The 15,545-nt window shown below is 40.5% G+C and overlaps 1 protein-coding gene across 1 annotated transcript in view; it reads right to left on the bottom strand.

The window, feature by feature from the left end:
- Positions 1–1,691: 1,691 nt before the first annotated feature.
- Positions 1,692–15,545, bottom strand: part of LOC120539197 (acylphosphatase-2-like) — a 74,821-nt gene continuing 60,967 nt past the window's right edge. The window contains exon 4 of the mRNA XM_039769048.1: positions 1,692–2,831. Coding sequence (XP_039624982.1) covers positions 2,717–2,831 — 115 coding nt within the window. The 3' untranslated portion in view covers positions 1,692–2,716. The remainder of the gene's footprint in view (positions 2,832–15,545) is intronic.

Genomic DNA, 15,545 nt, shown 5'->3' with positions numbered 1-15,545 from the left:
GTGCCATAAAGACCTAACCTGTAATCCATTGTACCAGTATTTAGTGAAATAAATTCTTTCAAATGAACAGCAAGTTTCAGTCATAAACAATGCCAGTGAGGAATACAGGGATAAAGCTGAGGGATAACCAGAGGGAAGAGGAATTTGTTTGTGGTCAGTGTTTAAAACAATACTGCTATTTGTGATGGCAGGAGAGAGCTATGGCAAATGAAAATGTAAACCAGTCTTGAATGTGAGGGATACAAAAAATATGCAGCAGAAGAATTAATTCAAAGACAGCAATCAACAAAGTTTAATCCAGAGGCTAACTTTCTTACGGCCTACATAGAACAAGATAAGCAATGATGCAAGAGGGGGGGAATTTGTCTAAAAGAAAATTTATAAAATCATTTACATTAATGCCCAGAATTGTTTTGAAGTCTTTAAAGTGAAGAGTTTGATTAGTCAATAATACCCAATAGCTGAAAGGGAGAGGGAATGTACTTCGAAAATAAAGCTATTGTTTTACTACTAATCTTGGCAAGAAGATAGTAAACTTTGAATAAGGTAACTGAACCCAAATCAATGGTTTTAACCTTCAAGTTTTGTTGCACCACAATAATTATAGCACATTTGCAAAAGCTTTCTGTGGAAATAGCTGCCACACAATAATACCTATTATTACATCAGTGCACCTATTTACTGTCAAGTTTAAATTCTTTTAGAAAGGTGATACCTATTTTATTACACTAAAGAAGTCAAGGGTAGTGGATCTTTTAATATTAAAACCAAGACACCAGACATTTGAGGAAACAGCTGTTAGTCTAGTCATCTGACTATACCTGTAAGATGAAATATTAGAAATAGAGAGTGGAAGAACAGAAGAAAAAAAATAATATACAGCTGCACTTACCATTCTTCAAGCCACTCCAACTGCAGGGGGGCCTCACAACAACCCCACCACTGGTAACACATTTTTATAACTTTAAGATGGCATGATAAACCAATCAGTGTCTAACAAAGTCTTTCTTAACCTTTCTCCCGGCAGAGCCCAGGAGATATTTTCTCACAGACAGATACAACACAAGATTGAAAACAAAAAGCAAAAATATGTAATGAAAATGAAAAACAAGCAATGTAACACAATAATAACAAGTAGAAATAAAACACCACTTTACCTTCTCTTGATATCTCAACAAAGACAGAGACCAACTTTTCAACCCCATCTTGAGGTTGCATGCCCCAAAATGTCACGCAAGTTAAGGAATGACTCAAAACAGAGTGCTTTCTTATAGCCCCTAGGCACTGAACTGCCCTTACAGAGCCAGACCTCAAACACAACTGGCAACAAACAAGTGACAAGACTAGATGAATATATTTATTTATCCTCCAACTTATAATAAAACACAGAATCCTTTAAAGAACATTACAGGTTAAAACAAAAAAGTTTAGATACGTTCTCAGAGGAGAATATCTGTTGACAACAGTATCCGACTGCAGGATTAAAAGAAAGATCTTCTTTTTGTTTTGGCTGTCCCGTTAGGGGTTTTCACAGCAGATCATCTTTTTCCATAGTTTAAAAGAAAGACCAATCATTAAAATTGTTGGCACCCAAACACATTAGTTGAAGAGCCACGAACAGAAAGTGGACGTATTGAATTTATGTTCAGGAAAAATACAAATAGTAAGAAATGCTAATAAATAAAGTCAGATGACATGATTTTTTTTTAATTGGCTGAAAAATTGCTTTATAATATAATAATGGTGTAATACATTAAATCACATCATTTAACATAGTATCTACTATCCATCACATTTTCTTTTATGTTTTCCTGTCATTATTAAAAAAATACTTTAGAACTTGACTTAAAGAATCCTGCTTCAGACTGCTGTTAGGATCAAGTTAAGTTAATACTGCTAATACAACTGATTTTAAGTTAAACCAGAAAATAATTAATGGATGGGTGAATAAAATATACGTAATAAATCAGTTAAGAAATACATGCTCATTTTTACTATTATAAATATATTACCTTTTGATTAATGGTTTTAATTAAAAAAGTAAGCAATACAGAAAGGTTAAGTTTCAGCTTCATTGTATCATCAAAGACATTGAGAACAAAAAGTTGAACTGTATTAGGCACAAGTGAGGACACTGCATTTATTCATTGAACTGTAAATTATCAATCATCTAGTAAATCAAATATAATCTTGAAAACAGAAGCACAGATTTGTGAGAGATGATGTTATTGAATTTTAATAATACTGCAGGAGATTCCTGTCCATATCTGACTTACTAAGCGGCTTTTTATTTAGAATAAGAGTTCTACCAGTTATAGTTTTGTTTAGTCAATATAAAAACAAATTTCTGCAAACTATATTTTTTTAATTTTTAGGAACAGAATAATAACACATTCAGTTTTTGTTAATGTAATCAATTAAGGGCTCTTAAAAAACTAAAGTAAGAATGCATTACTATTTTTCTTCTTAGACTATTCTAGCTTAACTGAAAATACAGTATATCACTACAATATTAAAAATAAATCAAAAGACAGTAAAGACAACCACTTTCATTAAAGGAAAAACATTTTGAGGGTTAAGTTACATTGTGCATACATTTAGTTAAGTCAACCTGTTAATTAGACTTAAAAAGATGCACTATTAAAAATTTCTAGAATATCACTGTGTACAACTGACGATAAATACAGGTGACACCCAGTTAGAGGACCCGCTTTCTTCAGTACTTGGTGGTAAAGTTGGTAAACTCCAAAGATGTTATCTGCTTCTCATTAGTGAACACAGCTTTGTCAATACGAGACATAGGGCTTCCCACTGTGCGCAGCCAGTTCTTCCTGCAAAGGAGGAAAAAGTGGAAGTGTTAATTTTTATAAGGAGAAAAAAGGGATGAAACAGAGATATATACCATACAAGATCCTTTTACAAGATATGAAGGCTAAACAATTGTTGCACGGTTATCTATGTGCAATGTTTGCATATTTTTTCAACAAAAACTAGAACATTAAAAGATTTTTTTACAGTAACTAGTGGGCTTTGCCCCCTGCTCACTTCGCCAACCCCCGTTTTTGTTTTTCCGGATACACACTTTTAAGATTTTTTTTTCTTTGAATTGTTGCTATTTCATTAGTTTCACTTTTATTTCAGAACTTCTGTAAAAACTATTTTTGGAATCTTTCGAGTCCCAATGTGCTGTCTTTTTAATGAGGTCACTGAGACATGTGTTTAATGACTTTGTACCATAATTCAGGATATGTTTCTCTGTTTAGAATTTCAGCACAGACAAAACTATCTACATCATCAGCAGTTAATAATTTTTTTTGCAAAGTAACCAATAAATGCATGTGAGGTAGAGTTCGTTTTTGAAATTCTCTTGACTTAAACTTGAAAGCCTTACAATATTTACATACTTCTGACATATCACCTATGTTCATATATTCGATCTCTATTCACCTTTTCGATATATATCCGAGTAATAATTTCTCTTTCTTTGCACTACTGCAATCTTTACTTTCTTTTTTTATACTTTCTAATTTTCCTACTTTCATATTCTTTAACTTTCTCCACATGTGTTTCGTGCAAACATTTTTTTCCAATTCCACAGCTTTAATAATCTCTAACCTGCTCTGCATGTGTATAGCACCAAAGTCCAGATTGGACGTGCTTTTTTTTTTCAATTCCACTTGTTCCGGGCTGATAATTACTTTCCTTATTTTCCGAATTTGCACCTAGATTATTCTTTTTCTTTTTTGTCTCTCCAACGCTTTTAAGTCTCTTTTCTCAGCACTGCTTTCTTCTTCGCTTAGTCATCGACGTTTCATCTATAGTGTATTGTCCTTATATGCTTTTTATGCGTTGAGAGCCCTGGATCTGTGTGTGCTCAAAGCCAAAACACGACTGAGTGTGTTGCTGTCCGTGGTCTTATTTGGTTGTAAGTGGGGCTTGTCTTGCAAGAATCTCATGTTCTACGTCATCGCGAGACGGTCCTGGATCAATCTCTTGGCGCAAAGTCTCATGTTTAAGGTCCCTGCGAGACGCTCCGTGGCCAATCTCTTTAGTCTTATGGGTCTTTTAAAGTGTCTTCCATGATCTTAACATGAAGATCAGGTATTGTCGTCCTACTATTTCTCTACAGGATTTTTTTATAATAGAGAGATAAGCCAACATTTCAAGACTCAAAAGATTGACTGCTTATAATTTATATGATAAAATGCAAGCTATACAAATACAAGGCAATATTCCTTAGACTACCAGATTCAAACTCATGGGATATTTTGAATGCAAAAACTGAAACATAATGAGTCTAACTAACCAAGGAGTTATCTTAAAAACAAGTACTAAACTAAATATGGCCATCTAGGACTGACTGAGTTTACTCCTCTTAATGGCTGTTGTAATTGGTGTATGTTTCTTTAATTTAATCTGTAATGAATACTCTTCTCTCACACTCTAAAACACTGACATTCATTCAAAAAATGTAGTATAATATTGACAATATGGAAATAAAACCATCTTCATATGCATAACAGTGCTACTTTGAATAGGGACTAAATATAATCAATAAATGATTTAGTCACTTTGATGTATGCTTCACTTTAAATGGTTATGCAGAGACATATGTGTTATTTTTTTGCTATACTAATATTTAAATTTAGTTGCCATTTATATTTTCCTATAAAAGTACAAACATATTTTTATATTGTACGAGGAATAGCATTATTACTTAACTACTTAACTAGGCTGTGGTCATGTTTAACCTGTGAGACAACATCCCTATAAAAAGTAAGTTTCCAGAGATAAACTACAAAACAAAACACAGCCAAAATAAGATACTATTATAAGCTAGAATGGTCTGTTTACAGTGAGAAACAGGGAGGAAGAGTATTTAGGGCAAAGTATCATTTACTGTCCTAACTTTAGTAAACAATTTGTTTTATAAAATAATGCAAAAACAGCCACCACAGCCTGCTATTTGCCATCTGTTACAATAGTTTTACATCTGAGTACAAATCTTCCAATGCAGCCAATGAGCCAAGAACTAAGCAGCAGATAAGAAACTTACCCAAGTTACTCTTATACCAGAGAAACATGTTCTATGCCTACACTTTTTTGTTTCAAGAAGTTTAATCAGCATTAATAGTTAAGCTAAGTGCTATTTTCTGCAGTGACCGAGTGCTGGTTCTTCCATTGACTGTTTTGGTGTCTGTGTTCAGTGAAAGTCTTAGGCAATTAGCAAAGTATGCAATATAAAATAACTTGATTTTCAGCGAGTGTGCCCCCTATAAAATACATACCTATTTTAACATAACTTTTCACATTCAATTAACATATTAAATTACAAAACTGCTCTTTAGCCCAGCAGATGAGAATTCCTCTTGTTAACCATGAGGAATGAAACCTAAGTAATTAAGACACTGCTTTCAGTACAATGGAGTGGTGGCTTTGAGGCTAGGGATTGGAAGGTTGCTTGTTTGAATCCTGTAAATGGCCGAAGTGGCTCTACTCTGTTGGGCCCTTAAGCAAGACCCTTAACTTGCAATCGCCTTGTCCTGTGTATGATGTTAATTTGCATCCAGCCCTGCAAGCAGGTCCTCCAACTTCCAGGGAATTACTTGGGGGTTGGTGGCAGGATTGGCACTCCAGCCACTGTAAAAAACCTTACACTGTTCCAGTGTGATGCTGAGGTGTCACATGCTGCACTCGGGTCCCAGTCCAGGTGGTTTGTTGTGTGGTGGGCACGGAAACGTGCTATTAGCACATGCTCCCAACCTCTGTCTCTTTTCAATACAATAACTCAACATCCATGTGATGTTTACACATTCTGTCTGTGTCTGCATGGGATTTAGTCCAGAAGAGTAGGTTAGGTTGATTGGCAATTTCAAACTGGCTCTGTGTCACTGTGAGTGTGGGTGGGTACATGAGTGGTCCCTGCAATAGACTGGTACTCTGTCCAAAGCATTAATTTTGTCTTTTTTGCAAAGCTGCTGGGATGATCTCCATGGTCTTGCAACCCTCAGTTGGGATAACTGGGTTTGAAAATGCTATGTTATATAATTGGGAATGTTTGCTTCCTAAATTTATCTTGTGGCTTTAAAAATGATGGGATCTGTATTTTGTACAAAACGATTGGCTCTAGCAGACCCTCGTGACCATGTGTTAGGATATAGCAGGTTGGACAATGACAGACTGACTGACTTTACAGTGCTAAAAAAAATGGTTCCAATGGATTTGTACTGTTTCATTTCCAGTTACCCTCTTCTTTATTTTGGAGACTTTTAAGACAAGTGGAGCACTGTTACACCTCTCTTAAAGTACTAGACTAAGATTCTCGATAGTATCATGACACCAGCGCCAAGCTGGACAAAGGATAACCTAGAGGATTAAAATGCATTACATTCTAGGGTGAAAAAATAATGTTAATGCAACTTAATGACAATTTGTCCAAATTAAAAATACTGGAATGCAATCTCACTCATAAGCGTACTTAATTAGAAAAAAGTGCAAAGCATGTGAAGAAACAAGACAAAATAGATGTCAAAATAACATTTAAAATGAAACATCAAGAATGAGCAGAAAATTTAGCAAGGAAATTATACAGGAGCATAGTTATGAATGGTTAGGAATTTAAACCCTTGCAGCTGTAACTGCATTCAAGTGTGGATGAGGTCAATGATTTCCCTGTGTTTAACCAATCTGTTTCTGCTGAGAGGTATGATGTGACATCTGACATGAGTTGTATAACTTAAACTCTATAGTCCTCTCCATTAGCAGCCTTCTAGATTAGACCATTTCTGTACAAGGACCATTGGGCATTTCACTGAATATTAGAGTGGGATTCTGCTACAGTTATTCCATTATTCAAGTCCCTTTGGAAGACTGAGATTTTAATCATCATCTCCCTTGTCAGGCTCCTTAAATGTTAATAGACCTATTACATTAATCAGTTTTATAAAAAAGATCCTATGGAAGCCTGACATGTCTTAGAATACTTCTGCAACAGATGTGTTTTAAGTTTGTGAGCTGTTACAGTAGAGGAGTGGGGGTTGTAGGAAGTGGAGACATGAATCATATAGTGTCATTTTATGTATAACTTTTTTTAACTTACAGACTAAAGATTGTCTATTCCACTGATATATTACAAGATTAATTACATTCTTGCACAAATTGACCTAAATTGTATATACTGTATGTTCAGGGGAACCCTAGGGTTCCGCAAAACCTCATAGCAGTTCCATAAGCTATTAATCATAGTACCTTTTATCAGCTGTAGCTCCTGGAAAAATGTGCAGTGATCAACAAACAGTCAGAATTTAAGCAACACTGATCTGAACAATCATAAGCCTGACATGAAAGTTAAACAACTCTGTCATTTGATGCATGCAGTATTGTATTTGTCACCATGCATCTAGTTGAGCGCATGAACTAAATTTAATATATATATATGGTGTCACACATGCGTGTTTAGGGGAAAACAAAAGGGCCTGAATAAATGTAGTTCCACACCAGACCAGGTGGTGGCGAAGTGCGCTAATTCTCTGTTTCAATTCCTTGCAGACCATTCTCGGGAAAACCCACCCTGTTCTGGGGCAGCCAATGACGTCACTTCCAGTTTCAGTCCTGATGACATCACTTCCCCTGTGTGGGTTCAAAAAGCCACCATCTTAAGAGGATACTCAGTTCTGTTTTAGGACTTGATTGTGTGAACATGTCTTTGTTTTTGAACAGATTTTGCAGCCGGAAAATATTATACGGGTGGCTGCCCCAAACCTTCCCAATATCTCTGGGGTTTTCTTGTTACAGTGGCATAGTCGGCAGGATGGAAGTTTCCCAGAAGAAAACAGGATCAGACCTGCATTTTGGACAGGTGGGAGAGTACTGGGGCTGAGTTTCCAGGTTGGGGGTTTATCCTGGACTTCGGAAAGACCTGGTGCAGACTCCGCTCCCTTGATCTTGTTCTGGGCCACATTAGATGTATAAGGAGAGTGTCTACAAGACACACAGAAGTGGGATGGACTCTGTGTGGGATGCTACAGAGACTTATTATGCCTTCTTGGAGAGAGGGCCATTCTCCTGCCGGGGCCAAGGTCCCAGAGAAAGGTGGGGATTCCCCAGACCAGCAGGTGAAGTTGTTGCGGACCTGGAAACTAGATCCAGAGAGATTTACCTGAGAGCAGATGGATGCTCTTTGGGAGAAGGTGGCAGAGTGGTTAAATCCCTCTGAATGCTCCACTTCCAAATAGTAAAGAGGGTGACCTTTTTTTTTTTTTTTTAATAATACAGTATACCTGAGCCATTCACCTAGTCGATCTGGGGGGAATGCACTATGGATGAGCTCATCACACTCATAGAAACCAGCCGGATGGCCTTACACTCTGAGAAAGCAGAATGGTCCTTTAGCGCAGTGTTTCCCAAACTCGGTCCTGGGTGCACACTGTGGCTGCAGGTTTTTGTAATAGGACTCCTGGGCTAATTAAGTGATGTGTTATTTCCCAAATTCTGTGTTTTGGGAACAATATAGAAATTAGAAAAACAAGTTTGGTAAAAAATATAAAAAAATATATATATGCAGTTAGGTCCATAAATATTTGGACAGAGACAACTTTTTTCTAATTTTGGTTCTGTACATTACCACAATGAATTTTAAATGAAACAACTCAGATGCAGTTGAAGTGCACACTTTCAGCTTTAATTCAGTGGGGTGAACAAAATGATTGCATAAAAATGTGAGGCAACTAAAGCATTTTTTTTCCGATTTGTCAGGAGACCCCTGTTTTATTTTAGAGGTCTCCTGTTTCATCTGGGGCTTGTCCACAGTCTGGGTCTCTCTACTGAATAAAGAGAGCCCTTTTACTGTCTGCACCCCTTTTCTTTTATAAACTACCGGTGGTGGCGTCTTTAGGGCCGCCTCGCTCCTGGAGTCAGCACTGTCCCGGATCGGCCCTTCCCCCGACCACTCGGTTAACGATTCGGCCTCTCTTGTAGGGCACGCCGTGTACTGGCACCTGCTATTTATTAAAAGCTTTATATACGGTACGGGTTTCGATTACCTGTACCGTCGCATCATGAAATACGGGAGGCTCTTCCCCAAATCGCCGCATGTAACTCCTCACCTTCTCCAATGGCGCTTTGGCTGCAGCTCCCAATTCTCCGACGATCTTTGGAAAGTCCAAGTCCGTTACTTCGGGCTCGAAGGCGCAAACAGCGGGATGCGGACCTCCTCCTTCCCAGAAAGCACCGGGTTTGCTGCCGTGTCCCTCGTCGGCTGCCATCATGCGGAAGTCATCTTCCATGTGCCCTGGCTCAAACAGGAGCGTGCCATTGACTTCGGGACAGAATTCTTTCTCCCGCGGAGCCTCCAGGTGATCATCTCCGAGGTACATGCACGCTACAAAGTGTGTTATTATAAACGGGTTGTCGATAACGTTCTCGGCGCGTACCTCAGAGTGATCGTTGGTCCCTGGAGGTTTCTCCGGACTTGTAAGGTCGCTCCGTAACGTATCGCTCCCTTGAACCCTTGTCTAATACGCCAGACACCAGATAAAAGTCCAAACGATGACTTTATTAAATTGCCACAGTGCACAAAGCACCCTCTCCTCCACTATACTCATACACAATAACAATAATCACAATAAACAATCCTCCAACTCCCAGACGCGTTGCCACCCTTCTACCTAGCTCAGCTCGTTGTCTGGGAGCTCCCATAGTCCTTTTATTCTCCCTGACCCGGGTCAGGCACAAGTCCTTCTTCTTCACCCCGGAAGCAAGTCGCTCTTCCTTTGACGCACTTCCGGGTTATAGGGTACAAAGAAGTCTTCGGTCCTCTCTGCAGCTCCCTCTTGCGGCCCCTGTGGTACCCAGCAGGGCTGAGGATAAAAACTACAAAGTCCATGACTCCCTGCTGGTCTTCGGGGCACCTCCATACTGCAGGGAGGGCTCCATCTGGCGGCCTGGGGGTATTAGCCAAATACCGCTATATATATATACAGTATATATATATATATATATATATATATATATATCCATCCATCCAATATATATATATATTGTGAGCTGGAGGGCTGATCGCACCCCAAGAAGATACAGACGCCCCTGGGAAAACCACCAAGCCTGAAACACTGACTACCCTCACATTGCTCCTTATCCTTGCACTATAATGCGCAATACAAGCCTCGCGCGGTACTCCGCCAACTTAAAAAGCCGTGCGCAGCGCCTGTCAGATTTGGTATTGATTTCTTTTGCTTTCTCTCTCTCTCAGACTGCCTCTGCTCCTGACGCGTTTACATTTGAAGAAGAAGAAACTTACGAAACCCTTAATTGAAAGACGAAACAGCCATCTTTGTCAAGGAGCAAGTTTGAAGTGACAAATGTTTGTTTGCAGTGCTTGAATAAAATTCCTTCTTTTTTTCCACGATCCCAAGTATCTCTGTGCAAATCTGTGACCCAAGCGTGACAATATATATATATATATATATTAAAATGTACCAAGCAGTTATATGGGAATAATGTATTTTTATAACAATATTTTCATCTTGCTTTTCATTTTTTTTTCATACTTTTCTATGTGTTCTTATTGTTTAATTAATCCATTATTTACTAATTAGTGGGTCTGATGCTAAAGTACTTGCAGCCTTTGATTAGTCAGTGTTGTTTGCCAGCGTCTCTGCTGTGCTCATTTTTAATTGTTATTAATAAAATACAATGAAGGGGAAAAACTGCAGAGAAAAAGGGCAAAATATAATGAATTCAACAAAAGAGAGTTAAGCATTTAAATCTATAGCAAAAGCAGAAATATTTCTAAATGTCTTATAAATGTAAAAATCATGCTGCTTTATTTTTCTGAATGTAAAATAAAAGAAAAAAATAGTAGCTAATTAAATGAGATCAGTGTTATCAGGTGTTGTCACTAATTAGGAATCTGGTTGGAACAAAAACCTGCAGCCACAGGTGTGCCCCCAGGACCGAGGTTGGGAAACACTGCTTTAGCAGACACCATGGAGATTACGTTCCTACTACACTGCTCCCTCGACACAAGCTGGAGTTTGTCCCCGGAGCCGTTCACTGGGGGACGAGGCGGGATGCAAGTGGAGAGGAGGAGGTGGATTGTGCGTGCTTTCAAACCCCCTGTCAGTGTCTCATACGGGAGTAGTAATTCTGAATGGATTTAAAGTCAAAGCCCTATTTGATTCCGGTAGCAACATCTCTATTGTTGACCTCCGGTACATACTGCCGCAACAATGGAGAAATATAAAAGACCAGTATAAGTTGTATACACAGAGATATCTGATACTACAAAACTGCCTGCTGTTTCATCAGCCAGGAAGGACTGGTAAGAAAAATCCCTGTATCGGTCCTCCCGAAGTATCCTTTTGATGTGATTGTAGGGTGGTCTAATATTGAAAGCGGTGAAGTACTACTCACTCACAATACTGATTTGGGCCTAGTAACAGATGGGAATAATACGTTGCAGGTTGTTTCCATGCCGTGTACTTGGCCGGCGGAGAACGGTGTGGGAAGCCATAGAGGTAGATGGGGAAGCTCCCGGTCCATCGCAGACCATTATATCAACAGAGCGCATCTCAACGGATCGGGCTGACTCCCCGCTCCTTGAGGTCAGACCAGACCCTCTCTCTGATCTAAGTTTTCAATTCCGACAAATCATTTAAAAGGGAGCAGTGAAATGATGACTCCCTGAAATTTGCAAAAAATGCAGTGGTAATAGTCAATGGCCAACGCACCAATCAACCCATGCCACAGGGCCCCCACTTTATTATTGAAAGTGATTTGTTATATCGGGTCAGTGAACATGAGGGGGAGGTCCGGAAATTGTTGCTGATTCCGTGAAGCTTCCAGCGGCAGGTTTATGAATTAGCACACGCCCACCTCCTAGGAAGCCACCTGGGCACCAAAAAAACAGAGCGAATTAAGGTCTGATTTAATTGGCAGGGAATTAACGAGGAGGTTCACCGTTTTTGTGTATCTTGCCCAGAGTGCCAACTGCAGCAAATTCCTAGGAGGGGCCGCAATCCTCTCATTACCCTCCCCTTAATTGATGTCCCGTTTGAAAGAATAGGGGTCGATATCGTAGGACCCTTGGAACCCTCAGCCCGAGGACATAAATATATATTAGTCCTCATGGATTATGCAACCTGATATCCAAAAGCTGTTCTGTTGCGCTCATCTAATTCCAAAGCCATCGCACAGGAACTGGTAGGGGTCATTTCATGAGTTGGCACTCCTAAGGAAGTCCTTATGGACCAAAGAATGCCATTTACCTCAGAGACATTCAGGGAGATGGCCAAGTTACTTAAAATAAAGTGTCTAAAGACCGCGGTATATCATCCTCAAACCAACGGTCTAGTTGAGAGACTTAATCAGACTCTCAAACAGGTGCTCCGCAAGGTGGTCGGCGAGGATGGAAAGAACTGGGATCAACTCCTCCCCCTCGTGCTCTTTGCCTACAGGAAAGTCCCTCAAGCCTCGACGGGGTTCTCGCCATTTGAATTATTATACGGATGACAACCCCGGGGTATATTGGACATCTTGAAAGAACGTTGGGAAGGAAAGGCTCTTCCCTCAACTAATATTTTGGAGTACAGTAATCCCTCCTCGATCGCGGGGGTTGCGTTCCAGAACCCCCCGCGATAGATGAAAATCCGCGAAGTAGAAACCGTATGTTTGTATGATTATTTTTATATATTTTAAGCCCTTAGAAACTCTCCCACACTGTTTATAAATATTCTCCGCACAGTTATACAGTAAACCCTTGTTTATCGCGGTTAATCCGCTCCAGACAGATAAATGAATTTCCACGAAGTAGGATTCTTTATTTATAAATCTAATATTTTCGCAGTTAGAGCATAGAAAACCTGTTTACGACCTTCTAAATACGTTTTTTAACATTATTAGAGCCCTCTAGACATGAAATAACACCCTTTAGTCTAAAGTTTAAACTGTGCTCCATGACAAGACAGAGATGACAGTTCTTTCTCACAATTAAAAGAATGCAAATATATCTTCCTCTTCAAAGTGCGCGTAAGGAGCAGAGAATGTCAGAGAGAGAGTAAAGTAAACAATGAAAAATCAATAGGGCTGTTGCGCTTTTAAGTATGCAAGCACTGCGATAAAGCAGCGGCAATGAAGGGATCAATGCGAAGGTAGCCTTTCAGCATTTTTACAGGAGCGTCCCTATCTTCTAAGTAAACAGCCTCTGTGCAAAAAGCCCCTCTGCTCACATCTCCTCCGTCAAGCGCAGAGAACGTCAGAGAGAGAGAAAGAGAGCTTGAGATTAAAGCAAACAATCAAAAAATCAATAAGTGTGCTTTTGAACGCACCTCGAAAAAGCGGCATTTCTTAGAGGAGCATCCGTATCCACTAGGCAAATAGCTTCTGTGCAAACAGCACCTCTGCTCACACCCCCTCCGTCAGGAGCAGAGAATGTCAGAGAGGTGAGATAGAGGCAGAGACAAGCTAACAATCGAGCACCGCGCAGGAGGCATATCTTATAGCATTGAGGAGTTTTAGTTAATATGTAATACGTGCTCTGATTGGGTAGCTTCTAAGCCATCCGCCAATAGCGTCCCTTGTATGAAATCAACTGGGCAAACAAACTGAGGAAGCGTGTAGCATAAATTAAAAGACCCATTGTCCGCAGAAATCCACGAAAAATCCGCAATATACATTTACATATGCTTACATATAAAATCCGCGATAGAGCAAAACCGCGAAAGTCAAAGCGCGATACAGCAAGGGATCACTGTATATTGCGCAGTTACGTGATAGATTTGGTAAAATTCAACCTATCTTAAAAGTCACATGGAGGAGGCACAAGCAGCACAGGCCCGCTATTATGACCGTGGCACAACGCTCCGGGAGTTCCAACCAGGGGATCGGGTCATGGTGTTGGTTCCTACCTCTCATTCTAAACTACTTGCCCACTGGCAGGAGCCATATGAGGTTAAGGTGAGCAAAGGGCTCTTCGACTATTTGGTGAAACAGCCCAATCATCGGCCGAGCGAGCGGATATATCATGTGAATTTGCTGAAGCCGTGGAAGGAAAGGGATCCCGATCCCTCCTCCAGCCAGCCTAACTCAGTCTTTGCTTGGACCAGCACCCTTAACTTTGGCTCTAGCTTAGACACTCAACAGAAACAAGAGCTCAAAAAAGTTATTTCGTCTGTCCTGGATGTGGTAGATGAGAAACCTGGATGGACATCTCTGATCGCCCACGACATTGTGACCAAACCCAGGGCTGTAGTTCGAGAGTGCCCCTATCGCCTTCTCAAGGCAAAGAAGGCTGAAGTGGAACTTGAAATCAAGCGCATGCTTGACTTAGGAGTCATAGAGGAGAGTTATAGTCCCTGGTCCAGCCCAGTAGTCTTGGTTAGTAAGCCCGATGGGAGTTGGAGATTTTGCAACAACTTCCCTCGACTTAATCAGGTCTACCAATTTGACGCTTATCCTATGCCTCGATTGGATGACCTCCTTGAGAGGCTTGGATAAGTGGAATACTTAACCACACTTGACATGACCAAGGGGTACTGGCAGGTTCCTTTAACAGACTCTGCGAAGGTCAAGACTGCAGTTAGCATCCCTAGTGGACACTGGCAGTGTCCTTCCATTCAGGTTACACGGGGTTCCTGCAACTTTCAGCATCAGGTGGACAAAGTGCTATGCCCCCATAACTCGTATAGTGCTGCCTATCTAGATGACATCGTCATCTATTCCAGTATGTGAAAGGAAAACCTACAGCACGTCCAAACGGTATTATGGGCACTGGGTGAGGCCGGTCTTCGGATCAATCCTAAAAAATGTTTTTTTGGGTTGGAAGAAACCAAATATTTAGGCTACCTGGTGGGTCGTGGTATTTTGAAGCCACAGTGGTCCAAAGTAGATGCCATTTTGAAATAACCCTGTCTATGAACCAAGGGGCAGGTCCAAGCATTTCTCGGTTTACCCGGGTACTATCGCCGGTTTGTGCCCCACTTTTTAGACAGAGCAGTGCCTTTGTGTAATTTAACAAAGAAGAGGGCCCCCAACACTGTCGTATGGACTGATGTGACAGAAGCTGCATTCAGTTACTTAAAACAGGCCCGGACGTCAGCACCTGTTTTGAGTTTTCCCTTCCTTTCATTCTTTAGATGGACGCTTTGGACACAGGCCTAGGAGCAGTGCTTAGCCAAAGCATCAACGGTGCTGAACACTCCATCATGTTCCTGAGCTGGAAACTGCTGGATTGGAAGACCAGGTATGTGGCAGTGAAAAGAGAGGCTCTTGCGATTAAGTGGCTGATTACACAGTTGAGGTACTACCTCCTGGGTCAGGAGTTCATCCTTGTTACGGACCAAGCACCTTTACTGTGGATGGACCTACACAAGAAGTCCAACCCTCGGGTCATCAGGTGGTTCCTTTATCTGCAGCCTTATAAGTTCTCTCTCATTCATCGGATCTCTCCACACCAACAGCGATGCTCTCTCTCGTGTTCACGACCTCTCGGTGCAGGACGCACGACCCGATGGCTCTGCGCTGGGGGGCGGGGGGGCCTGTCACACACA

Source organism: Polypterus senegalus, chromosome 11, assembly GCF_016835505.1.
Source record: "Polypterus senegalus isolate Bchr_013 chromosome 11, ASM1683550v1, whole genome shotgun sequence".
Classification (NCBI taxonomy): domain Eukaryota; kingdom Metazoa; phylum Chordata; class Cladistia; order Polypteriformes; family Polypteridae; genus Polypterus; species Polypterus senegalus.
The sequence above is the reverse complement of the archived record's forward strand: the minus strand, read 5'-3'. Positions and strand labels throughout refer to the sequence as shown.